This window comes from Felis catus, chromosome E1 (assembly GCF_018350175.1).
Source record: "Felis catus isolate Fca126 chromosome E1, F.catus_Fca126_mat1.0, whole genome shotgun sequence".
Classification (NCBI taxonomy): Eukaryota; Metazoa; Chordata; class Mammalia; order Carnivora; family Felidae; genus Felis; species Felis catus.
In genome coordinates, this window is record NC_058381.1 from 6,132,256 (window position 1) to 6,156,838 (window position 24,583).

Sequence of the window (24,583 nt, forward strand, 5' to 3'; positions counted from 1 at the left end):
TTAAAGAAGAAAATCAAAATGGCTCATAATGTTACCATCCAGAAAGTTCATGTTACCGTTTAAAAAATGAGTGGTATATCCTTCTGGTGAAAGAATTCATTTGGTATGTAGTTCTCTCTAAAGATAAAACCCTTTTAAGTGTAGTATGTCCTTATAGAAAAACTTGTTCAAATACCAAAATATATAATAATTTATGTAATTCTTGAAAATATTTATTCAAAAAGCCATTTAGTACCCTACTTTGTGGCTTGATTTTTCACTTAGTACATCTTGAAAATGTATTTCTAAATTAGCACATTCATTTTCAGAAATCAGTTTTTTCTTTCATTACATTTGAATTGATGTATTATGTAATTATATACCAATTATGTAATTATGTAATTAGTTCCTTACTGATAACCATTTAGATTATTTTCATTTTTTTAAGTTTACTTATTTTTGACAGAGAGAGAGAGAGTGTGTGTGAGCATGAGCAGGAGAGGGGCAGAGAGAGGAGACACAGAATCTGAAGCAGGTTCCAGGCTCCGAGCCGTCAGCACAGTGCCCGACGCGGGGCTCGAACTCACGAACCGTGAGATCATGACCTGGGCTGAAGTAGGATGCTTAACCAACTGAGCCACCCAGGTGCCCCTTCATTTTTTAATTAAAAATAATGCTTTAAAAAACAACTTTGTGCTGGTAAAATGTTATATATAGAAATATTTTTTAAAGATTTTATTTGTTTAAAATTTTTATTTTTATTATTATTTTTTAAATTTTTTTCAACGTTTTTTATTTATTTTTGGGACAGAGAGAGACAGAGCATGAACGGGGGAGGGGCAGAGAGAGAGGGAGACACAGAATCGGAAACAGGCTCCAGGCTCCGAGCCATCAGCCCAGAGCCCGACGCGGGGCTCGAACTCACGGACCGCGAGATCGTGACCTGGCTGAAGTCGGGCGCTTAACCGACTGCGCCACCCAGGCGCCCCTGTTTAAAATTTTTAAAAATTGTTTTAATGTTTTGTTTTTGAGAGAGAGAGAGAGAGAGAGAGAGAGAGAGAGTGAGTGGGGGAGGAGCAGAGAGAGAGGAGGACACAGAATCTGAAGCAGGCTCCAGGCTCTGTCAGCACAGAGCCCGTTATAGGACTTGAACCTAGGAACTGTGAGATCATGACCTGAGCCAAAGTCAGATGCTTAACTCACTGAGCCACCCAGGCACCCCTAAATTTTCTTTTTAATGTTTCTTTTGAGAGAGAGAGAGAAAGTAGGGGAGGGGCAGAAAGAGAGAATCCCAAGCAGGCTCCACACAGTTGGTACAGAGCCTGATGCGGGGCTTGAACCATGAGATCATGACCTGAGCCAAAGTCAAGAGTCAGACACTTAACTGACTGAGCCACCCTGGTGCCCCTCCTAAGCTCTCAAGTAATCTCTACACCCAACATGTGGCTCAAACTCACAACCCTGAGATCAAGAGTCACACACTCCACCGACTGAGCCAGACAGGTGCCCAGATTGACAGTTTTGGGCCCTACTCCTATCTTCTAAGACTGTGGGAGTAGCTGTTTCTTCTCCACCTTGGCGCTATTGACGTTTTAGACGGGATAGTTCTTGGTATAGGAGGCAGGAGGCTGGGCTGCGCACTGTAGGATGCTTCCCGGTAACTCTGGCTTCCCCCCATCAGATGCCAGTAGCACTCCCCTCCCCCCCCAGTAGGAACAACCACCTAGTTGTTTCAAGTGCAGGGAATTCCAAGTGCAGGGAATCTCCAGATGTGGCCGTGTGACCCTTGAGGTACAAGTGCAACATTGCCTGTGGTTGGGGACCATCGACCAGAGAAGCATTGTAGGTTCACACGGACGGTTACCGTCGCCTCTGTCCTGACCTAGGAGCTGCCGAAGTCAGATGTCAGTGGTGTGTTCCTCCATGTCTTGGGGTTTGAGTGGATGTAAAACGAGGGGGAGCCTAGGTTACGGGGTATCTCCTAGAGTCCAGGGAGTGCCTCGGAGCTTTGTGAGCAGCTGACTTGGTAGCTGTCAGAGACCAACCCCACGCACGTTCTGTTAGACTTGCAGCAGCTGTTTGTTGAGTGCCACCATCTGCCAGATGCCACGGTGGACACTGGGTATTCCATGTTGAAAAAAAGGAGATTCTGCTGCTACTTAATGAAGCTTCAGGTGTTGGGATGACACATTCAGCGTGTGTGTGTGTGTGTGTGTGTGTGTGTGTGTGTGTGTGATTACAGGTAGTATTCATGCTCTTCCAGGAAAAGGGCCAGCTGAGGGCATATGAGGGGCTTCATTCAGCATGGAGACGAACCAGTTGTCACTGAAGGCTTCTGAGCCCGGGCAGGTTCTTACTAGATCTGGGGAAGGGGGCTGCTGAGGGCGTCCCAAGTGCAGGGAATTGCAAGTATTTGAAGAGGCAACGTATCAAGGTGGAAAAGATGCAGCTTTTCAGGGAAACGAAGAGATGCCAATTTGATCAGAAAACGAGGAGAAGTGCATTTAAGGGTGGAGAGAGAGTCACGGGCCCGATCACACGTGGCCTTGTAGGTAACCACTTGGGATGGCATTTGCGAGTTGGTGCGGGCGCCTGGGTGACACAGTCATTCAAGTGACAGACTCTTGATTTCGGCTCAGGTCACCATCTCGCGGCTCGTGAGATCGAGCCCCACCATGGGCTCCACGCTGATAGTGCAAGGAGCCTGCTTCTGGCTCGCTCGCTTCCTCTCTCTCTGCTCCTCCCCTTCTCGTACTAGCTCTCTCTCTCAAAATAAATAAACTTAAAAATAAAAGAAAAACCCAAAGGGAGTGGGAAGCTAACGAAGGGTTATGAGCAGGCGAGTGGCACCATCTGATTTACACCCCAGTGCGATCACCCTGGCTGCTGTGTGCAGTGTGTATTGTGGAGAGGCAAGAAAGGAATTCAGGAGTCCTCATGAGGCGGTGGTAGTGTGGCTATGGCATGATGGGTGATGATGTTAGTTGATGACAGGGACATACAGGGAAATGGAGCTTGTGAAGGAATTTTGAAGGAAGCATTAACAAAAACAAGAAACAATTTGAATGTCGGTGGCAAAAACGGGCAAGTGTCCCTGGTCACTTCCAGAATTGTGGGTTGAATGATGGGTTCAGCTGCCATTGCTGAAATGGGCCCACCGGCCGTGAAGTGTCTGTGGGGGAGGGCACAGAAGAACAGGAGTTCGGCTTGAGGTATGTCAGATTTGATTGAGATGCCCGTGAAATACCCTGCGAGATCAAGGGGTAAATACAGCACCCACTGTGGTGTTGAAGATGGAAGTCTGGTACCTAGAGAAGACGGGGTAGCTTGGAAATTAAAGGTTGCGAGCTGTCAGCATGTAGATGCTGATGTTGTCCGGGGAGAGAGTGTGTCTCGATAAGAGAATCGGATCCGGGGCTGAGCCCCGAGGAAATCTAACATGTCGAGGTTGGATAGCAGAGAAGCGACAGGCAGAGAAAGCAAAGACGCTTGGGAGGTAGGCAGCAGATCGTTACATGTGATGTCACAGAAGAATGACATGCATTTTTTTCCAGGGGCAGGTGGGAGCGATTGTGGTCAGCTGTGCCTAATATTCTGAGAGTCCTAGTAAGGTGGCTGTCTCGATGCCTGCTCCTGACATCTGCATGTAAGGACCCTGATTTCTTCCATACTAGCGGGGAAAAGGCGTTAGGTAGCCGCCCGTGGAGATGGGGGCCCAGACAGGGAGAGGATCTTAGGAAAACTTGTAACCTGTTGGTTTAGCTAAGGCAGCTTTCTTAACTTTTGTGTGTGAGAAACACAGCCCAGAGAAACTGTGCTGATGGTAAACGCTGAGTACAGCTGACACGCCATCAGCTCGTAGGGAATATGCTGCCTGTAGCCACAGGATGCAACCGTGGATGCTCGTCTTATACTCTCTAATCTTACTCTTTTCCTTAGTGGTGGGAAATTGCTTTCTCCCCCCTAAATCAGTGCTGCTCAAGGCACTGCAGGTCTGTGTCATTAGTATCTTCTCCTCACTGCATATGAATATCAGAATTTGAAAATTTATATTTGGAGTGTTTGAGCAATTCTTTTGGACATCTTTCCTTCCTTCCTTCCTTCCTTCCTTCCTTCCTTCCTTCCTTCCTTCCTTCCTTCCTTCCTTCCCTCCCTCCCTCCCTCCCTCCCTCCCTCCTTCCTTCCTTCCCAATTCTTCCCTTTGCCTCATCTTAGGTCTTAGCAAACATACTCATTTTGTTAGTAGTGGCAGGAAGCAGACAGTTTCCATGGCAACTGACAGACCGGGTTTACTGTGGAAATTTCCGGAATTAACAGAGCTGCATTGCAGAAGGATGCATAAAGCAGTATTCATCTAGAGATGCTAACAGTACGGACACAGAACGGTTGCAGTGGTGTGCAGGGTATGTGTTCTATTTATTTTCCTGTCTTAGGAGGAATGCTAGTTATATATATGTATATGTGCCAAGGAGAGCATTAAAGCAGCTTGAGGCATTTTAGAGTACGTCGGCTTGATAAAATCAAGGCTGCTTACAGGGCAAAAGGAGGAATAAGTAATTTGGAGAGAAAGACATGTTTGATAACGTTGGGAGGAAATCAAGAGTAAGATAAATGAAGGGGAAGGATGTGATCATGAAAGAAGAGGAGAAAACATGCTTCAAGCCTTCAAACATGCCTAATTAGATAATAGAAGGTTCTGGGCACCAGGAGATGTTTATTTATCAAAGGAAAATCTGTAGGCACTGGCAGGGTTGGGGGATCAAGTTCTTATGCCCAGGAGGAAGAGATGTGTTCAGGTAATTAGCTGTCATTTTCGGAAGGATACGTAGATAGGAAGGATGCCCAAGGCATGGAGGTCTGCTGCCTCTTTAGTGTACTTATTTACGTGTGTGGCAAGAGAATCAGGGATGGGTTACAGACCCCCAATTCCACTGCCTGTTGATTTGCGTGTGTGTGTGTGTGTGTGTGTGTGTGTGTATGTGTGTGTAGGGGGGAGAAGGGGCCGTGAGGGTTAAGAAAGAGCCTGAAATGTATCTTGAGCTTAAATTTTGAAAATAAAACTATAAGATTTGGGTGCATTACTGGAGTTTCTTATCTTCCAGAGAATAATTATAAAGTTGAAAGAGGAAGGATATGAAAAATGAGTAGATGTGATAGAGATCGTCTGAATGATAGGTCTCATTTAGTACTCAAACTACAGTTGAGTACTCCCGTAGTACTCAAACTACAGCTCAGGAGCCAAATGTGGCCCTGCTGCTAGTTTTTATAAATAAAGTTTTATTGGAACATAGCCACACCCATTTGGTCGCATAGTTGCTACAGAGAGGGGCTGGCAATGCCTAAAATGTTCATCTGTTTCTTTACAGAAGAAGTTTGTTGACTCGTGGTTTAGATGGTGTATTGGATTCCTACGGCTGCTGTAACAAATTACCACAGACTTGGTAGACTAAAACGACAGAAATTTATTCTCTCGCAGTTTCGGAGGCCAGAAATCCGAAATCAGGGTGTTGGCAAGGTGATGCTTCTTCTACAGGCTTTGGAGGGGATCCTTCCTTCCCTCTTCCAGCCCTGGTACCTCCTGGCATTCCTGGGGTGGAGGTGGCAGGACCCCAGTCGCCTCTGTCCTTGCTTGGATTTCCTCCCTGTGTCTCCCTGCGTCTCTGTCTTCCTGTCTGTCTCTTATAAGGACACTTGCCATTATATTTAGGGCCCACCCAAGTCCAGGATGACCTTTCCTCAAGATCTTTATCTTAATTGTACCTGTAAAGATAAGGTCACCATCTGAGGTGGATAAATCTGTTGCTGGGGGACCCCAGTTGAGCCCAGTGCATGTGGTATTGGAGAAATGGGTTTTGGCTTCTCAGACCACGTTTTGTGATAAGAGTAGCTAGCTCCTTAGGGCGCCTGGCTGGCTCATTTGGAAGAACACGCGACTCGTAGTAATCTTGGGGTCGTGAGTTCGAGCCCCACATTGGGTGTAGAAATTACCTAAGTAAAAAAATGACTGACTGGCTCCTGGCAAGTGTCCTCTGGAAACCCGTGGAGCATATGCTCTGTGATAGACGTGACCTGCTGGAGAGGACGTTCCGTTCACTTTTCAAGAACAGAGTGGTGGAGACGTAGTTGAAATCGGAGCAGACAGCCTCTGTGATGCAAAGGGAAGTCGCCGGGCAGAGATAGTCTCAGAATATCTGGGAGAAAAAGTACCCACACATTTGCGGGAAGCTGACGGAGGGCAGGGCCTAGTGCCTCCTATCAGTCTCTCCTTGGCTCCCGCCCCCGAGAAACAACACAGTGGACTTGGCATTTTGGTCCCAAAAGAATCAGAGCTTTGGGGAATTAGAGTCCTGTCCAGATCACGGCAGTGGGGAGTACGTGTGTGTGCTTGAAGATAAGTAGACTTGATTAGCGGGCGGAGGAGCCGCGGCGTGGAGTGGATACGCCGGTGGACAGAGCTGTGAACTGGAGACCGGACTCCGGGTGGGCGGTGTGTGTCGTTGTGGGAGAACGGGAGCTGTTGGCCTGGGCAGGAGAGGTCTGCGGTGTCCCCCTCCTATCAGTAAGCCACGGTGTCCTTGCTCCCGTGGGATGTTTCCTGAGGCAGACTGGGGAGTACTTGGGAACGTTTAAGAAGTGATACACGCCCATGGTGAAGAGTCAGGTTGTAGACAGGAGATTCCAGCCCGGGTGCCCGAGCTGCGGATAGAAGCCTCCTTGTTCTGCGACTTGAGGGACCCTGGCCTGTTGCCTGTATCCTCCCCTGTGCCCCTTCAAAGGAGACCTCTGAGTTAGACTCGATAGAGGGAATTATCAGAAGAATTAAGCACAAACAGTTAAATGTGGACCCACAATAGGGGGATACCAAACTAAGAAGAAGTACCAAACTATCCTAATCTACTTTAAAGAAAACGTTGCTGGGACTGCAGATCAGGAATTTGCCATGGACTGGGTATTTCTTTTTTTTTCTTTTTTCTTCTTTTAATTAAAAATTTTTTTTTAATGTTTGTTTATTTTTGAGAGAGACAGAGTGTGAGTGGGGGAGGCACAGAGAGAGAGGGAGACAGAATCTGAAGCAGACTCTAGGCTCTGAGCTGTCAGCACAGAGCCCGATGCGGGGTTCCAACTCACAGAATGTGAGATCATGACCTGAGCTGAAGTCGGACGCTAAACCGACTCAGCCACCCAGGCCTCCCAATTTTTTTTTCTTAATGTTTAGTTTTGGGGAGGAAGGGGCAGAGAGAGGGAGACCTAGAATCCAAAGCAAGCTCCAGGCTCTGAGCTGTCAGCACAGAGCCGGATGTGGGGCTCAAACTCCTAAACCGCGAGATCATGACCTGAGCCGAGGTCGGACGCTTAACCGACTGAGCCACCCAGGGGCCTCGGACTGGGTGTTTCCTGATTTTAGCATATGTGGGTGCTGCGGAAGAGCACTGGACCCAATCCAGGACCTCCAGGCAGGGTTTTCTGAAGGACAAGCCTGGACGATTCTGTTAGTCTGTGACTGTGTGCATCTGAAACCCAAACGGAGATGTCTGGAAGCTGGGGGCATGAAGAATGTTTTCTTCTTTTCTCCTTTCACAGGCTATTTTGTGCATTCACTAGCACACATGTTGAGTGGTGTGCTTTGGCTTCTCTTCACAGCAAGATCCAGATTCAACTGTAATTAGAGATTTACCTTTTTATTTTTCTGTAGGCACCTAGAGTATACATAAGGAAGTAGAGTGAGTTAAGGTCTACAGCCTAGACTGGCATTAAATTAAGCTGGTTTGATCGCAATTCACACAAGCTAAAATGTAAGCACTGTAGGAGGTTCAAAAATACCCTCTGTTTCAAGTAGGTACATTATATAAAATAGCCTGTGTTCCTAAGTGTGTCTGTTGATAAATCTTTAGATTGTAGATAAATCTATAAAATCTTTTTTTTTTTCTCATTGACTAGTTTGGGTAAATGCCCGCCCTGCCCCAGAATAATAAAGGTGAGCTTGAGAATGTTCCATAGTTTACAAGACAGTTCACACAGCTAGCTACAGGTTATGAATGAAAAGGGATTAAGATTCTTGGTCCTTCGTTACTTGCTTCAGGAACCAATGTTCTGACTTCGTAAAAGCAATTTCAGATTTGTAGGGCAAAATGATGTAGGAGAAGGAGCATCCTGCTAAACTATTTATTAAGGAACAAGGATGGATGTATGAAACACAGAAAATTAAGACAATCCCACGTGGAGTCTCTATAGGAATCAAGAAGAGATTTACCGAGGATTTCTCTTAGGGCATTCCTGCAGACCGCAGGTGAAAATGTGGCCTCTTCTGAACCATTAGTTTAAGAGACAGAGTGCCTCCCCCACCCCAAGGCCTCCCCCCTGACTAGCAAGTCCCAGAAAATAACTGGGGAGGGAGGCCAGATGGATGTAGGTACATTTCATCTGGGCAGCGTGGACGCAGAGAAGGGTCGTGGTAGCAAAATAGACTGAGGATTATATTCTTAGATTTGCTGCTGTCCGTTGAAGAGTATGGAATTCGAGGACAAGGGCATCAAGAGAGAATTTGCCTCCGGAGCAGTGCGTGCTCTGATTGGGAATACCCTGAGCCCCGGGGCCTTGAACTACAGATGGGGTTTGAACATATAGACACGGGATGGACAAATCCCTTTCCCACAAGGAGAGTGAGGCTCAAAGACAGTCTCTTTCTCTCTTTCCCATCAATCTTACTTAGGTATAGTTGACATATAATAAACTGTACGTAGTGAAAGTGTACAGTTTGGGAAGTTTTGACGTGCGTATACCCTGTGAAAGCACCACTCCAGGCAGGTTAGTGAACATACCTACCACCCCCAAAGTTTCCTCCTGACCTGTTCTAGCTTTTCTGTCTAGACGTTTGGTTTCGTTGCTTTTTGTATATCCCACATCTGTCCGATGTATTCGTCTGCCCTTCAGTTTCTCGAACACATGCCATAGAGTCGTAAGCACGGTTTCATTGTCTTTGCTAATTCTGGCATCTTCGCCATTTCTGACTCAGTTAGAACTGGTTGATCTTTCTCTTCATTTTGGGCCACCTTATTTTGCTTCTGTGCGTCCTTGCTGAGTTTTAGATTGCAGGCCGGACTTTGGGTGCCAGGTGTTTTTGCGTTCCTACGAATCTTTGGTTAAGTTACTTGGACACAGCTGGATCCTGTTGACTCTTGCTTACCAGCTTTGGTGGGTGTTCTGAGAACCGCTCCAGCCTGGGCATTGTTCCCTCTAATCCTTTTGGGGGTTCTTTCCCCAGGCGAGTGTAGGGTCTTTGTAAGAGCGTGCCGACCAAGGAGGGCTCCGTGCCTATCTGTGGGGTTCTCTTTCTGTGCGGCGCTCTCTTATCCCAGAACTCCGCTTCTTAGACTCTGGCTACCTTGGTCTCCTCAGACACCCAGATCTGTCTGCTCAACACCAGGATACTGCCAGGAGGTGCCTCGGTCCCCCTGGTCCCCCGTCCCCTCGCAGTGTGTGGACCCCTCCAGACCGGAAGCTGGGGACAGCCGTAGGCTCACCGTGTGTATTTCTTGCCTCTCGGTGTTCACTGCCCTTTGATGCCTGACGTCCAGTGTCTTCAAGACCATCTCAGACTTTGTCTGTTTTTTTACTTGTTTCAAGTGTGAGAGTAAGTCTGTGTCCCTGATGCTCCACAGTGGCCCAAGCGTGAGTGCCACACGTATCCTCCCTGTGAGACGGGAGCAGGCATTCTGGAACTAGGAAGCAATGTCTTCTTGACTTTGAGAAAGCATCTCTGAACACGGCACTTTACGGCATTCTTAATACAGTAGAAGACATCATGATGTTTATAAAAAAGGATCAGCAAGTTTTTTTTTTTTTTTAAGTTTATTTTTGAGAGAGAGAAAAAGTGAGAGTGGGGAGAGACAGAAAGCGAGAGAATCCCAAGCAGGCGCCACACTGTCAGCACAGAGCCCGACGCGGGGCTCAAACCCACGAACTGTGAGATCATGACCTGAGCCGAGGTTGGACGCTTAACCATCTGAGCCACGCCGGCGCCCCCAGCAAATCTCGAGGGGAGAGCAAATTTGGATAAATAGGGAACAGGATTATTGATTAGGTGATAGGTGAGAAAATAAGGCATTGGCAGGAAGCTGGAAAGGCAATGGTGGAAGGAAGTCCCTTTCGCACGCGCAAGTGAACTTGAGTGATACTGCGTGGCAGAGTGAAATGGCACGATCAACTTGAGAGCATGCACGTTTCTGAATGTTTTACAGGCATAAATTCATGAATAGAATGGGAAGGTAAACACGCTCTGGAGAAACATTTACAGCGCAGGACCAGGAGTCAGTCGATAAGTTAATAACATATGCTAATAACTCTTAGCAGAAACAGCAGCAGGAAAACCAAGCCTTGGCAGGAGGGCTCAGGGGTGTTCTCCCAGGGACTTAACCAAGGAAGAGACACTTGCTCGCCAAGTGGCAAAAAAAAAAAAAGTCCAACTCTAAGAGTAAGAAACCAAACTGCGGCTTAAAAGAGTGACCTCACCCCTGATCACCTTTTAGGTGGGCGTGAGGGAAAAGGGCGCTGTGGACGGGGCTCTGTGGGCACTCGCTTAACAGTTTAGCCTATACCCTTTATATTTGTCCGAGTACTTATCCTGCTGCTGAATTAGCACAGAAGGGTGCCCTCTGGATTTAGCAGAGGGTAGGGGTGGAAGATGAACGAGAGACATCCCAGGTAGCCGTGGCCGTGCTGGCCATATTTCTCCAAAGAACAAGTCCACCCACCTATGTGCAAAGCCGGGCAGCTTTATTGGACGCTTTAGATAGAAATAAAGCTTTTCCCAGTGTCCAGTCTCAGGAATGCTCTGGAACATCATGTCACAGTTTTTTATTTTTTTGGGGGGGGGAGGGGAATCTGTAGGATTTTAGAAACTTGTACACATCAGTCCGAATCAGTGAATGGATGGTAGTGAAAACGCAGTAGTGATGATTCAGTGTTCAGTAAGTAGTGAAAAGACAAAGTGGTCATTTCTGTCCAGAGGGTCGGTGATCAAAGAGGGTACACTAAAGGACTTCACTGCAAACACGTGGGCTCAGAAATGACAGCTTTCAGATTTTCATGTAACAAGATGTCCCCCTTATTTCAAAAAATAATTTTCTTATATCGCATTTGTGTCTTAATAAGGTCTGTATTGCGTGGATTCATTCTACCCATCATTTTGCATGTTTTGTAAAAGAAAACACACATATTCTACTTATTTGTGATGCCCACAGTATCTGTGTCGGTTTCTCTCTCTCTCTCTCTCTCTCTCTCTCTCTCTCTCTCTCTCTCTCTCTCTCTCTGTGTGTGTGTGTGTGTGTGTGTGTCTGTCTGTCTGTCTGTCTGTCTCTGTCTGTGCATGTTTGCCCTAGAGGTTGAAACTGCTAGTCGCTGGGAACAGGGATGACTAGGGCTGGCTGTAAGAAATGAGGGATGCCAGAGTTAAGGACTTTATTCAGGGAAGTGTTCTTGGCCTGTTTGTGACTGGTCTGTGGATTTGAAACCATTTTAGCATCATTGACCCTCAGCCACTAAGTGCTCATAGCACTTCCCAGTCATTGTCACGACCAGACTTCCACCTGTTCCCTCCCTCTTCACCACTGCCAGATGCTAGGGACCTCCTCCCGTGACAATCACCGGGAAATAAGATGTCCTTGGGGGCTGCATTAACCGGAAATGAGTTTGCATATCAACAGCATCAGCGGTGAGGACAGATAGCGGCTTAAGTAAGACCGTTTATTTCTCTTTCTGGAGATGTTGTCTGGAGATAGGTAGGTGTAGGGTTGGTGAAATGGCTTCATGGTCATCAGAGTCTAGAGAGCCGTAATTTTCTTCTCCCTCATTCTCAGTACATCGTTTCCATTCTCAAGGGACTTGAGGGTGATTGGAACTCCAGTCCTCACCAGTATTCCAGGCAACAAGAGCCAGAAGGGGGAGAAAGAGAAGAAAAAACCCATGACCTTCCTTCTGGCTGAGTCACCTCTTTTTATCTATTTATTTTTGGGAGAGAGAGAGAGAGAGAGAGAGAGCGCACAGCAGGGGAGGGGCAGAGAGAGAGAGAGAGAGAGAGAGAGAGAGAGAGAGAGAGGGAGACACAGAATCTGAAACAGGCTCCAGGCTCTGAGCTGTCAGCACGGAGCCTGACGCGGGGCTCGAACTCACGAACCGCGAGATCATGACCTGCGCCGACGGAGCCCCCAGGCGCGCGAGCTCAGCTCCTTTTAAATACTGCATTCATCCTACTGCCTCTAACCACAAGGAAGTTTGCCTTCTCCATCCGCTCGGTCCATCATAACAAAATACTACAGCTTGGGTGGCTCCAACAACAGAAGTCTATTGCTGGCAGTTCTGGAGGCCGGGAAGATCAAGGTGCCGACCAGGTAGGTTTCGTCCCGAGGATTCTTCCCTTGGCTCGTTGGTGGCCGCCATCTTGCTCTGTGACCCCTGCTTTGTGCAAGTGTGAGGGTGGGGGAGAGCCTGTCTCCGCTGGGGTCCTTCTAAGAAGGACACTAGTCCCATCCGATCAGGGCTCCACCCTTATGACCTCGTTTAAACATAATTATCTCCTTGTAGGCCCTGTCTCCAATACAGTCACGCTGGGGGTTAGGGCTTTGACGTGAATTTTGGCGGGAAAGGGGGGAGGGGGAGTGCAGGTGATTCCATAGCAGTTGGGAAGAGTAGCGTTTTAGCTGCGTGTAGTGTTTCCCCGAATAAAGAAGACCTTATCGAGAAGAGGAGGACAGGTGTTGGCTGGCAGGTGGCGGTAATTGCCACGGGGGGGGGGGGGGGGGGCTGCTGACTCAGTTCCCCGGATGGATCATCAGGCGCTTGAAGGCGGAATCCTATGGAGGATTCACTGAAAGCAGCTAAGGATACTCTGTAGAAAATCATCCAGAGAAGTGGGAAAATGAGAGAGATTTGGAAGTCATTGCTGATAAAACACAGTCCCTTAGTCTCAAGAAAGCGGTATTCCAGGAAAAGTCAGGAAACCTTTCTTCCCCTTAGGAGTGAAGCTTAGGAGTCAGGAAACCTTTTCTCTCCATGAGTGTGTTTTCTGCTATTCATATATATATATATATATATATATATATATATATATATATATATATATATTTATTTATTTATTATTGTTATTTTCTTCTCTAGGCCTGCTATTTAGTTAGGACAGAAATTATATCTTTAAAAATTTTTTTTTAAAACGTTTAAAATTTAAAAATTTTTATTTTTGAGAGAGAGAGTGAGCGCAAGCTGGGGAGGAGGGCAGAGGGAGAGAGAGAGAGAGAGAGAGAGAGAGAGAGAGAGAGAGAGAGAGATACTCTCCAGCAGGCTCCATGTTCATTGTGGAGCCTGGTGCGGGGTTTGCTGCCTCGACCCTGGGATCCTTACCTGAGCCGAAATTGAGAGTCAGATGCTCAACCAATGGAGCCACCCTGGCGCTCCCAGAAGTTGTATCTTAGGACGGAAATTGCAGTCGGCAGACTGCACGTGATCTCCTTGTTGCCCTTGAGACTCGGGGTGAGCTTTTTCTAGAAGTGGAATAAACTGGGACTTTGAAGCTACAGCTGTGACTCAGGTCACCAAAAGTATTTGTCTTTTGTCTTTCTGAGCACTTGTACAAGGGGGCCAAAGGGAATTGACTTTAGTTTATAGGGTTAGCTGCAGAGCGGTGAAATTCTTGGCGTCTGGAGGCTCTGAGGTCACCTTGAAATTGTTATATTTTCTTTGAACCCTAGGAATTGCACGATCGCATTTCGTTTTATTACTAATACTTTGTGAAAATGTTTGAAAATCTTGGTTTTTGGTTCTCTAGAAGTTAAAAAGTTAAAAAGTGGAAAAGGCTTCATTCCCTTTGTATTGGGCACCAATTGAGAGAGATGGTAAGATTTGTCTTATCCTTGATAAATGCTTGTTTCTTTATTTTGAGAGAGAGAGAGAGAGAGGGAGAGAGAGACTCTCCAGCAGGCCCCGTACTGTCAGCACAGAGCCCGGCATGGGGCTTGATCTCATGAACTGTGAGATCATGACCTGAGCAGAAATCAAGAGCCAGGCGCTAGGGGCGCCTGGGTGGCGCAGTCGGTTAAGTGTCCGACTTCAGCCAGGTCACGATCTCGCGGTCCGTGAGTTCGAGCCCCGCGTCAGGCTCTGGGCTGATGGCTCAGAGCCTGGAAGCTTGTTTCCAATTCTGTGTCTCCCTCTCTCTCTGCCCCTCCCCCGTTCATGCTCTGTCTCTCTCTGTCCCAAAAATAAATAAATGTTGAAAAAAAAATTAAAAAAAAAAAAAAAAAGAGCCAGGCGCTAAACTGACTGAGCCACCCAGGAGCCCCTACCCCTGTCTTATTCTTGACAAAATGGGAAATGTAGCTCTGCATTTGAGACCCGAATAGTTTGCTGACTCCTCCTCGTCGCCTCATGTAATTAGACTTCCCAATCCTGTGAGTGGCAGCCTCTCATAATGCATGACAGAGGGACACCCAGAGCATCTGTACCCTCCATGTAGGAAGGCTGGTTTCAAAAGAGAGGACTTGACCTGAGTGTGTTCGGTTTCTTTATTCGTGTTCTCTGGTCAGCCCGTAAGGGCTCTCAGGTGAGACACCAGATCCCTCTCCGTGGAAAGATGAAGCCTGGGGAACAGGGGAATGAGGGTTCCCTGAAAAAGTAGAAGAGGGAAGGCCTAGAACCTCTGATTTTTTTCAGTCATTCATACGGCATCCCTTTACAAGGCCAGGGAGCATAGTCTTTGGAACATGACGATATGACCGCAGGGGACACGGACCCAGTCCATTCACGTTAATTAGCGAATCTGGTGGTAAGATGCATTGTGTCCACGAACCGATTTTTTTCAAGTTTGATTCAAATTGGTTAACAAAATGGATCCATTATTTTTCTTTTTAGGTTTTAATCCTTCATGTTGGTGTCTGTAGATATCACCAAGGTTTATTATTGCCACTCAACTCCTACTTCCCTTTATATAAGAGAAAATATTTTATGGTGACATCAGTCTATATCTAAACAGCTTCCCTGGTGTTGAGATCTATCCCCAAGTACATCCTGTTGGAAATACTGTATTCAAGAGGGGTGCCCTTTAAATCTGATTTGTGATCTGTAGGCATTAAATATGTAAGTGTATAGCTCACTTTTTAACTGGAGTGTGTATCACTTGATTGTCTAATTACAGGTCTTCTTACAACAAAAACTATTAAAATTTGTTTCCATGTTGAAGACCTCTAGATCCAGAAGAGAACGTTACCGATTTTCTTAGGGACTTCTCTGCGTAGGTGGTTAGATATGGGGCTGGGCTTGTGTTTCTGTATGACATTTGGGTTAATTTGAGACTTGGAACCTCTCCATCGCTTGCTTGTTTCTTGAATAAGCCCAACAGAGGGAATGGGTAAGATGTCTGGGTTAAGAATTGCTCATGTGGACCGCACTTACCATGCATTTTAGAAGGCTGAATGTAAGAGTAAAGAAAAGGTCATAGGCTGAACTTAGTTACTGATGAGGCAGAGAAAGGCATTGGGGATCGCTTACAGATTTGTGGAGTTGAGCTGAACTAATTTTCAGGTAAGAAATTAATAATGAAATGACTGGGAATTTCGGATATGCCTAATAGAAGTAACACTTAAATCTTGATTGACACATTTGCCTCCATAGAAAACCACCACTAAGGTTTCGGGCACTCGGTACAGTTGCTTCACTGGTTGACTGCTATAGTGTGAGGGTAAAGGGTCAGGTCAGGCTTCCAGGTGTGGTCACTACAGCGCTGTATCTCTATCCAGTCCTTCTTTGGAAGCCACTAACTCTTAAAACAATAGCTGTGAAATTGATTCAGTTTCGCTGGAAAGGTTGCCAGCCTGGTAGGAGCAAAGACTCCATGAACACACCTTCATGATGGCATAACCGTAGCATGGTTTTTTTTTTTGTGGTTTCCACAACTTTTTTCCAGTCTAAATGAGAAAATGGACTGTGGGTGGTGACCACATTCTGCCCTCCATCTTCTGTCTTCGCAGCTTTATTGAGATATAATTCACATCCCATAGAATTCACTCCTTATACTGTACAATTCAGTTGCCTTTCCTGTATTCAGAGTTGTGTACTCAGTTTTTGAACATTTACATGAGTCCAAGAAGATAACCTGTACCCCGTAGGTGTCAATCTGTTCCCTTTAAAAAAAAAAAAAAAAAAAAGAGAGAGACCTTCTCCAGAAACTACACAGCAGGCTACAGTAAGCGAAATTATTTGAAGAGCTACTCCATAATTCTGAAATTTGATCTTTAAATAGGTAATATTATAACTTGCTATTCTATGATTTAGGTAGTAATGAAACACTCCTTTCGTTTCTCAGGAATGCTGTATGACACGATGTATTCATGAGAATGATGTCTTTTGCCACACTCTCTTGGTTAGAATCAGGTCATAGGTCCCGTCCACACTGAGAGAGAGGAGCCTACACAACGATGGGAACCCCAGGGACGTACAGATCGCGGAGATCACCTTTGAGCCTGTCTGCCGTGTCCCATAAATTAGCGAATAATTTAAAACACGTTGCTTCCAATTTACATGTAATTTTAACTGTTTTTCAGCTGCGCTCAGCGGTTGCCCACTGCTGGACGTTTCGCCAGTGATTACACTGAGCCATAGGGATGGTGTTTACTTGCCAGTGATCGGAGAACAATGATCATTACAAATGAGCCTTCTTTTTCTTTCTTTGTTTCTTTCCTTCCTTGCTTCTTTCTTTCTTCTTCTTTTTGTTTTAGTGCTTATTGCTTTATTTTGAGAGAGAGGGAGAGCGTGTGCACGCAGGGAAGGGTCAGAGAGAGAGGGAGAAAGAGAATCCCAAGCAGGCTCTGTACCATCAGCACAGAGCCCGATGTGGGGCTCAGTCTCGCGGACTGTGAGATCATGACCTGAGCCGAAATCAAGAGTTGGACGCTTCACTGACTGAGCCACCCAGGCGCCCCCAAAACGAATCTTCTTTACGTTAGGATACTTCTGCATCATGAAAAAGATTACTAAGACAGTTCGTCACTAGGTTTGGTTGGTGAAAATATGTCCTAAACAAGACAAGAATTTGCGTGAATAAAAGCTGGTAGTATGACTTATTATGATCCTGGAATCTGGCATTGGGAATGTGGGTTCCCTAAGTGGTTACTTAGACAAAGTGTATTAGTCTTTGAACTACAGTCTTGAAGCATGGTAATTATGAATACTAGTATATGTGGTAATTCTGGGGAAGTGATTTTAAAATTCTGAATATTTTGAGAACCTTAAAAGTAGCTACAAAAATCAGTTCCAGTAACCTGAGAAAACATTTCTGTATTTTGGAAGAAGTAAAAGAAATAAGCATGTCAACTTTTCTTGCTTGTATTACCTGATCAGATTTTAAGGAGACTCTGACCATTTCATATGAAATTGAAGAAAAATATCAATGATATTCAAGAATCTTTTTCTGGCATGTTGCCCTCCCTGGCTTGATAGAGTTCATTACTGCGTTGATCTGTGGGGGCAGGGGAGAAAGAGACACAAATGAGGTGGTTTTCCCATTTTTCATTTTGGATTTGCTTTTTTTTAATCAAAAAATTTGCTAATTTTTTAATCTTTATTTAGTTTTGAGAGAGTGAGAGAGACAGACAGAGTGAGAGCAGGGGAGGAACAGAGAGGGAGGGAGACACAGAATCCAAAGCAGCCTCCAGGTTCCAAGCTGTCAGCACAGAGCCCAACGTGGGGCTCGAACCCACGGACCGCGAGATCATGACCTGAGCCGAAGTCGGACGCTTAACCGACTGAGCCACCCAGGTGCCCCGGATTTGCTTTTTTACAAAGCATGGTTACAAGTTCATCCTTTGATCTCCAGGTTGGAATTTTGGAGATGGTTTTAGAATGTAATGAAAATCTGTAAGGAGTGGGTCCTTTTGTCCATGAATCATTTGTTTTCACCTCGTTGCTATATCTGTGAACAAAGACTGAGAGGTTCAAGTTTGAATAATACATGACAGTTTTTCTCTTAGTGCCTGCTGGCTATTTATGTAACTAATCCCCTACCCCAGCATGGCATAAACAGGGACAGGGACAGGGCAGTATGGTAAGGTGTTAGTTCCCAAACTCTGCTGGGGTCACCTGGGATCTTTAAAAATACTGGGTCTTTTGGACTCCTGCCCCCAGATACTCTGATTTAATTGCTATGAGATGGTAACCTGGGCATCCAGATTTTAAGAATCTCGCCAGGAAATTCTAATGTGCACCAAAGTTTGGGAGTGCCTGTGCCACAGGTTGAGGGCCTGGAGTATTAACGTCGGGTAAGGTTGGATAAGAACTTTCTGGAAATGAGGTCTGTCACTCCTGGGCGTCTGCATTTAACAATGCAGTTTTGCAAAGGTTTGAGAAAGCTCTCGTATTTGGAAATGAAAACGAGTCTATAGAATTACTTTCTTCAGTCAATGGAACCTTGGTTTTCTGAATCCTCTTAAAGCTATGATCATTGACTCCCTAAATTTAGGCCTTCCTTAATGAAGTCAGTGTGTCAAAAAAAGAAGACGATGCAAAAAAAAAAAAAAACCCCACAAAAACAAACAAAAACAACCCACTAAAAACAACAACAACAAAAACAAAACAAACAAAACAAAGCAAAAAAAAAACCCCTCCAAAACCCTGGAGGTCAGACCGTGTTTTTTTCCCACGCGTTCATCGGTGCTAGCTATCAGAAAAAAAGTCCAAACCTGTTTAAAATGTGGCACAATTGCTTCCCGGTATTTTAACAGAGAGAGGCTGAGAACACACAGCATCGAATCGTCGGGAAAACTGAAGATCTCTCCTGAGCAGCACTGGGATTTCACCGCGGAGGACTTGAAGGACCTTGGAGAAATCGGACGAGGAGCTTACGGTTCCGTCAACAAAATGGTCCACAAACCAAGTGGGCAGATAATGGCAGTTAAAGTAGGTGACGCCCGTCCTTCTTTTTCCGGTGCTTTCAGCCGTTAGGTGCAACTTCCTGGTGCAGTCGCTCCACTGTTGTTCTGTCCTCTCCCGGCTTGTGTGGCGAACGTGGGTGTTTGTAAAACCGTTTCTCCAAATCCTTCGAGGGTGTGAACCGTCCCGAGGCTGTCTGGCCGCTGGCATGTGTTTCCCTCCCCTCCGGAAGCGCCGAGGGGGTGAAGTGCGCGTGTTCGCTGCGCTCTTGGCATGATGCGCTAACGTGTTTTCAACTCCAGGCCCTTCCGCTGCCAAGGTGAGTTCAGGCTGGGCGGCCGCACCCCTGGGAGCAGGGCAGTGCTGCACCGAGCCAGGCGGGGAGCTGGACGAAGAGGCAGCGCACTGGGTTGGGCAAGGTGCGGGGCTAGGGCTAACAGCAGTCTCACTGAAGGTTTCCTGGAAACCACGCACATGCTGTTGCCACTAACCTCAACCTTACTCGGCCCTGACCGGCTCGGCTTCTGTTTGTTTTTTCATCTCCACCCAGTACTGCCCTGTTCCCCGGTTCGAAAGCTGGACTTGAAATGCGTACCTCGTGATAATGCCGTCACATTCCGTCCTTGCTGTGAGTGTCTGCCACCTAATACGTTCATGTGAAGAAGACAGCAGAGTGGCCCGGAGTGGAGATCGGCCCCACAGGCTGTCCTCGGCGGGCTGATGTCGGTGCCTGTTACGCATCGATGCCGTCCATCCGACTCCTGTGGGGCCCGCGTAGTTGTAACGTGTCCATTTGTTTGTTTAGATGTCGAGCAGATGTTCGCTGTGTCTCAGATGTTACCGGAAAATGGACAGTGTTGGGGGTGGCGGTTTAAAAAGAAAAAGGCAAGAGGGGATCCCAGTTACAATTCTTACGGAAGCAGTAAATGCCTCAGTTTACACAATGGAGAATGGGTTTGCAGACAGTGTCGGCTAATCATCTTCCTGTCGAAACGCCTGTTTGGAGACTTTTTCAACGTGGCTTGATTGACTAGGCGCCTCAGTGTCGTAATTGACTTTTGGGAGGGGATTCGCATCACGTTAATAGAAGATGCTCTCTGTGTTAAAGTTTACTGTGAGCAAAATGTTACTCTAACTGTTTTTGCCTCCTTCACTGTTGAGCATTTCTCTTTGTGGGGTCATATAAACCGATGAGAAATTCATGATGGGGAAAACTTGTATGGTTCTTCACCTCGTTTTGGGTCATTGTTCTTTTGCATTGTGATGACGACTGTGGACCTTTTTCTTAGGATGCTGCATACGTCTGCCAAATCTTGCACGTGAACTGTAGACCTCTAAAGACGCATAGGCTACGCCCTCTGCTTTGGATTATCTCTTGAAATAAACTGGTACTCTTCTTGGAACGTGAAATGATTCCTCTATATTTATTTTGTGCCGCTGCAATGGAAGTGGGAAGTCATTTTATTGAGATTTTTCTGGATGAGTGTTGCACTGCTCTTCTGTATGCGGTCTGTGCATGACACTCGCTTTGACTTGGCTGGGTCTAAGGGAGAGCTATCCTATGTAACTGAAGCTTCTAAACTTTCTTCCAGGTACTAGGGAAAGAGCTTTTAAATAATTATGTCCTGCGATTTTCAGCCTGCACTCCACGCGTTTTACTATGTTGACCGTTATCTTAATCTGTTTTAGTAATCTGTGTCGACTTCGGCCACAGTCAGTAGGTTTTCAAGGGAAATGAAGAAGGTACTTGCTTCATTGTGACTTGAAGGAAGTTTTTCTTAATTTGAGAACTTTTGAAACTCTGTAGTGCTCACTCAAGTTTTGAAGGCATTTAAGAGTGAAAATAGGAAGTTGTTGTCTGCTGTTTGTAATTTGACCTTATTTTGAGAGCCCCTGTTGGTGTGGCTTTGAAAATCCCAGCTCTTAAGAAATACTTGGAGGGGGTCATGGGACCTCCAGATGGGTAACTCTCACATCTATACCTATCAGTTGGTACTGTCTCCATTTGTTTATCACCTTGAGTTCTTTTTAATTTTTTAATGTTTCTTTATTTTTGAGAGAGAGACAGACAGACAGACAGAATGTGAGTAGGGGAGAGGCAGAGAGAGAGGGAGACACGGACCGCGAGATCATGACCTGAGCCGAAGTCGGATGCTCAACCGACTGAGCCACTCAGGTGCCCCGTGTTTATCAACTTGAATTCTTTTTTTTTCAATTTTTTAAATGTTTTTATTATTTTTGAGAGAGAGAGAGAGAGAGAGAGAGAGAGAGAGAGAGAGCGAGCGAGCAGGGAAGGGGCAGACAGAGAGGGAGACACAGAATCCAAAGCAGGCTCCAGGCTCCGAGCTGTCAGCACAGAGCCCCAACTCAGGGCTCGACCTCACAAACTGTGAGATCATGACCTGAGCTGAAGTCTGATGCTGAACCGACTGAGCCACCCAGGCTCCCCATCACCTTGAATCCTTGAGCAAGCGGGTCCGTTTAGTGTGGGGAAGGTGGTGATATGACGTTATCAACCGACCTATCAGTGGGGCGTACCATTGGATTCCATGACATCATATGATACTGGAAGAGGGTTTTTCCATTCACATACATGACAGTTTGATACCAATTTGCAGACTGGTGTTTGCCTCCCACTGCAGTTTTTAAATGTGTGTCTTGTGGGTCTCTCTGAAAAAGCTTAGCCTTTCATCACACCTGAGCGAGTGTATTCCTTATCACGTAGGCACGTGGACAGATGGACAAGAGCAAATACCCAGGGACAGTGTGTGATCAAGACATTAGGTCTGACGTAGACAGCCTGATTACTAAGCGCCCTCTGTGTTCAGCCTTGAGATAGGACTACAGAAATTTAAAAGAGTGGGAGACAGTGGTTCGCACTCCTGTGAGTTTTCCCTGGTTGTTGGTAAAATGAGAAACGCACTATACTAGTGTTTTACTATGCACTGGGAAATATGGAGGGGTTAACTTAGTAGATACTAAGCTTATGTTGGAAATAAGTCATCCTTAAGACCTATTTGCAGTTCTGTACAAAAGTGGACTGTGGTATTAGCCTGGTTTTATTATCATTTTTCCTCATTTTTAGTTTTGGTTTTTTAAATTATTTTAAGCCCAATGTGGGGCTTGAACTCACGACCCCAAGATCAAGGGTCACATGTTTTTCTAACTGAGCCAACCAGGGGCGCCCCTGAGTTTTAGTTTTGAGGGAGCCCTTCCCCAAGTTTATTTTGCCACCTCTAAGAAATGTCTGAAAAGACCTGTTAGTAGAAATGGTTATCTCCAAGATGTAATCTAAAAATCAGCTAAGATATAATAAATCAAACTCAGCGAGGTAGCATACAGCATGTGTAAGAGTTGTACATACGACAATTTCTCTTTTTTTTTGAGAGAGAGAGAGAGAAAGAGAGAGGGAAAGAGAGAGGGCATGTGTGCATGTGTATGGGGTGGGAGGCACAGAAGGAGTGGGAGAGAGCTTCCCAAGCAGCCTCTGTGCTGGGCGTGGGGTTCGATCTCATGACAGGGAGATCGTAACCTGAGTCGAAATCAAGACTTGGTTGCTTATCCTACTGAGCCACCCAGGCACGCCAACAATTTCTTGACCTTTGGCCCGAGGACAGTTCCTGAAGCTGCCAGTGAGGTTCGGCATTAGGACCTAAGATGTGGAAAATCTTGACCCTTCAGTTTTAATCGCACACTCGTGGGAAAAAGGTCTTCCTCTTCTGTGACGGGGAGTGATACAGCTGGTTTGTCTTGTCGCCTGAATGACTGAGTCACGGGGCTGCCCAGGGCAAAGCCGTTGTCCTGGCCACCAGGTCTCCTAAAGCTCAGGAGGGACCACCTTCGGCTCTGGTTGGGTACTTCGGGCTTCAATCAGCATCTTCGGCAAATAACATTTATTTAATACCCCATTTCGCATGATGTTGGAATAACCACTAAATGAAAAAAATGAGACCCACACAGACCCTGTCCTCTAAGGGTAAAGTAGGTGTCTGGTTAGCTCCCTTCCGGGGCTAATTGTAATGGGGAAAGGCCCGACATTCAGATCAAATGTTTGAGGAAGGCATTGGCATCGGGATTAGGTTTCTGGGCTAGGGTTAGAGAAACTCACGTCTGGGAGAAACACCCAGCAGAGTCAGGTCCTCAGATGATCCAAATCAGCATGTGTGAGCAAATCTGGGGACACAGGAGTGAAGAGTTAGAAAGAGTTCAGGCCCGTGGGCTGGAATGGAGTGGTATGACAGCCTCAGGTTGTCAAGGGATAGAAAGAGATTGATGCCCCTGCAGACGGAGGGCAGTGGAGTTGTTTGTTAGAGGCTTGACCGTTGAGCGAGGCTGACCTCTCGTGGGAGGATGAAACCGATGGCAGGCAGGTAGGTGGGGATGGGAACGTGTCCAGTCAAGGTTGTCAGGGTTGATACTACGATGAGCATTCAGTCTTCAACCTGAGAACTCATCTGTGGAACTCAGAAAGATGGACTGGCTGTCTCAGATTAGGTGCTTAGGCCACACTGAGTTAGCAATGTGACCTTGGACTGAAGGGTTTCAGGCATTTCCCCTTTCTCGAGGATGGGCCTCGCTCGTCTTGTTCTTTCAACCCTCAGTTTTTTCTCTACTGTTCCAACTCTACTGGTGTATCCGTTTCAGTCTTCCTGGTCCATCCTAGGCTGGTAACCTGATCTCGATTCCTGCTTCTCCTTGGTATTTGGATCTCGCCTTCAGTGTCCTTGATGTACAGTTGAGACCTAGGTTAACCCTCATGCCTGGTGGGAAGGACCAGAACCACCCCCACCCCCCCAGCCTTGGGGCTGGCTGGTGCTTGCATCTGCTCCCTAGGTAGGCCTCCCCCACGCAGACAGTGCTGTAAGTATGGCAACGTGGGGGTCGGCCCCTGTGGACACCTTGCCACTTCTACCAGAAGTTCCCTTACTGAATAATTTTGGCGGGAACTGTGAGGCTCACTGGAGGAGATTCATTGTAGTCCTTAAACATTGGTCTCGCACACTGTTCCGAAAGTGCTAGAATGATAGTTGACGGGAGCGGACTTACATTTGCAAAGCTCCTTTCGGACGGTGTAGAGCGCTTTGTTAGGCAATTCTACCGCGTGTTGGAAGGCCAGCGTGCTAGCGTTTGATTTTCCAGATCACGTGTGGAATGCAGAAGTCATGGCTGCCTGGTTTTGAATTGGGACTGGATTCCAGGGCCTTCCACTCTTCTTTGATCGGCTACATCCTGTGGCTTAATTAAGCAATCCGTGGCTGCTGGAGCCGTGTTACGGTATGTTCCTAGCGTTGCTTGAATGTCACGGTGTTCCAGGTGAAAAGTGCTAACAGAGGTGGGCAGATCCAAAGGCTGTGGCAGGACTGCCCTCCGGTCAGCTTGGTTTTGAACTCGTCTTGTGTAGCTCGGCACCCCTCACATAGACGTGTTCCTTTTGTTCCTAGCGGTTTTCCTCCATGGGTTCTTTCTGTTGACAGCATCGTATGTAGACTCCAATCAATAATATACACTAAATAGCACTGTTCTGGCTGATGTAAGGGATAGGGGATGGCAACCCCGTGCCTGCCAATATTGGAAGGATGCTCTGGGCTCGTGAGCTCTGAGGAAACCTTCGGAATCTGTAGCTCAGCCTGTGTCGCAGTTTGGAGAAGAACCTGTCTTCCACCCTTTGGTCTAAATGAGGACCATCTGACCCCCT

At 46.5% G+C, this 24,583-nt stretch overlaps 1 protein-coding gene and 1 long non-coding RNA gene across 4 annotated transcripts in view; both read left to right on the top strand.

The window, feature by feature from the left end:
* Positions 1–24,583, top strand: part of MAP2K4 (mitogen-activated protein kinase kinase 4) — a 139,947-nt gene that overhangs the window by 50,108 nt on the left and 65,256 nt on the right. For 2 of the 3 annotated variants that reach the window (XM_023244457.2, XM_023244458.2), the window contains one exon: positions 18,741–18,915. In XM_023244457.2, coding sequence (XP_023100225.1) covers positions 18,741–18,915 — 175 coding nt within the window. Of the gene's footprint in view, positions 1–3,587; positions 3,626–18,740; positions 18,916–24,583 lie in introns of those variants that run through there. The other variant, XM_045045142.1, reaches the window with a different exon arrangement.
* On the top strand, positions 18,922–20,291 carry LOC109494197. Its single transcript, XR_002148846.3, has 2 exons — positions 18,922–19,207; positions 19,439–20,291. It is a non-coding gene; the product is annotated as an uncharacterized LOC109494197 (long non-coding RNA).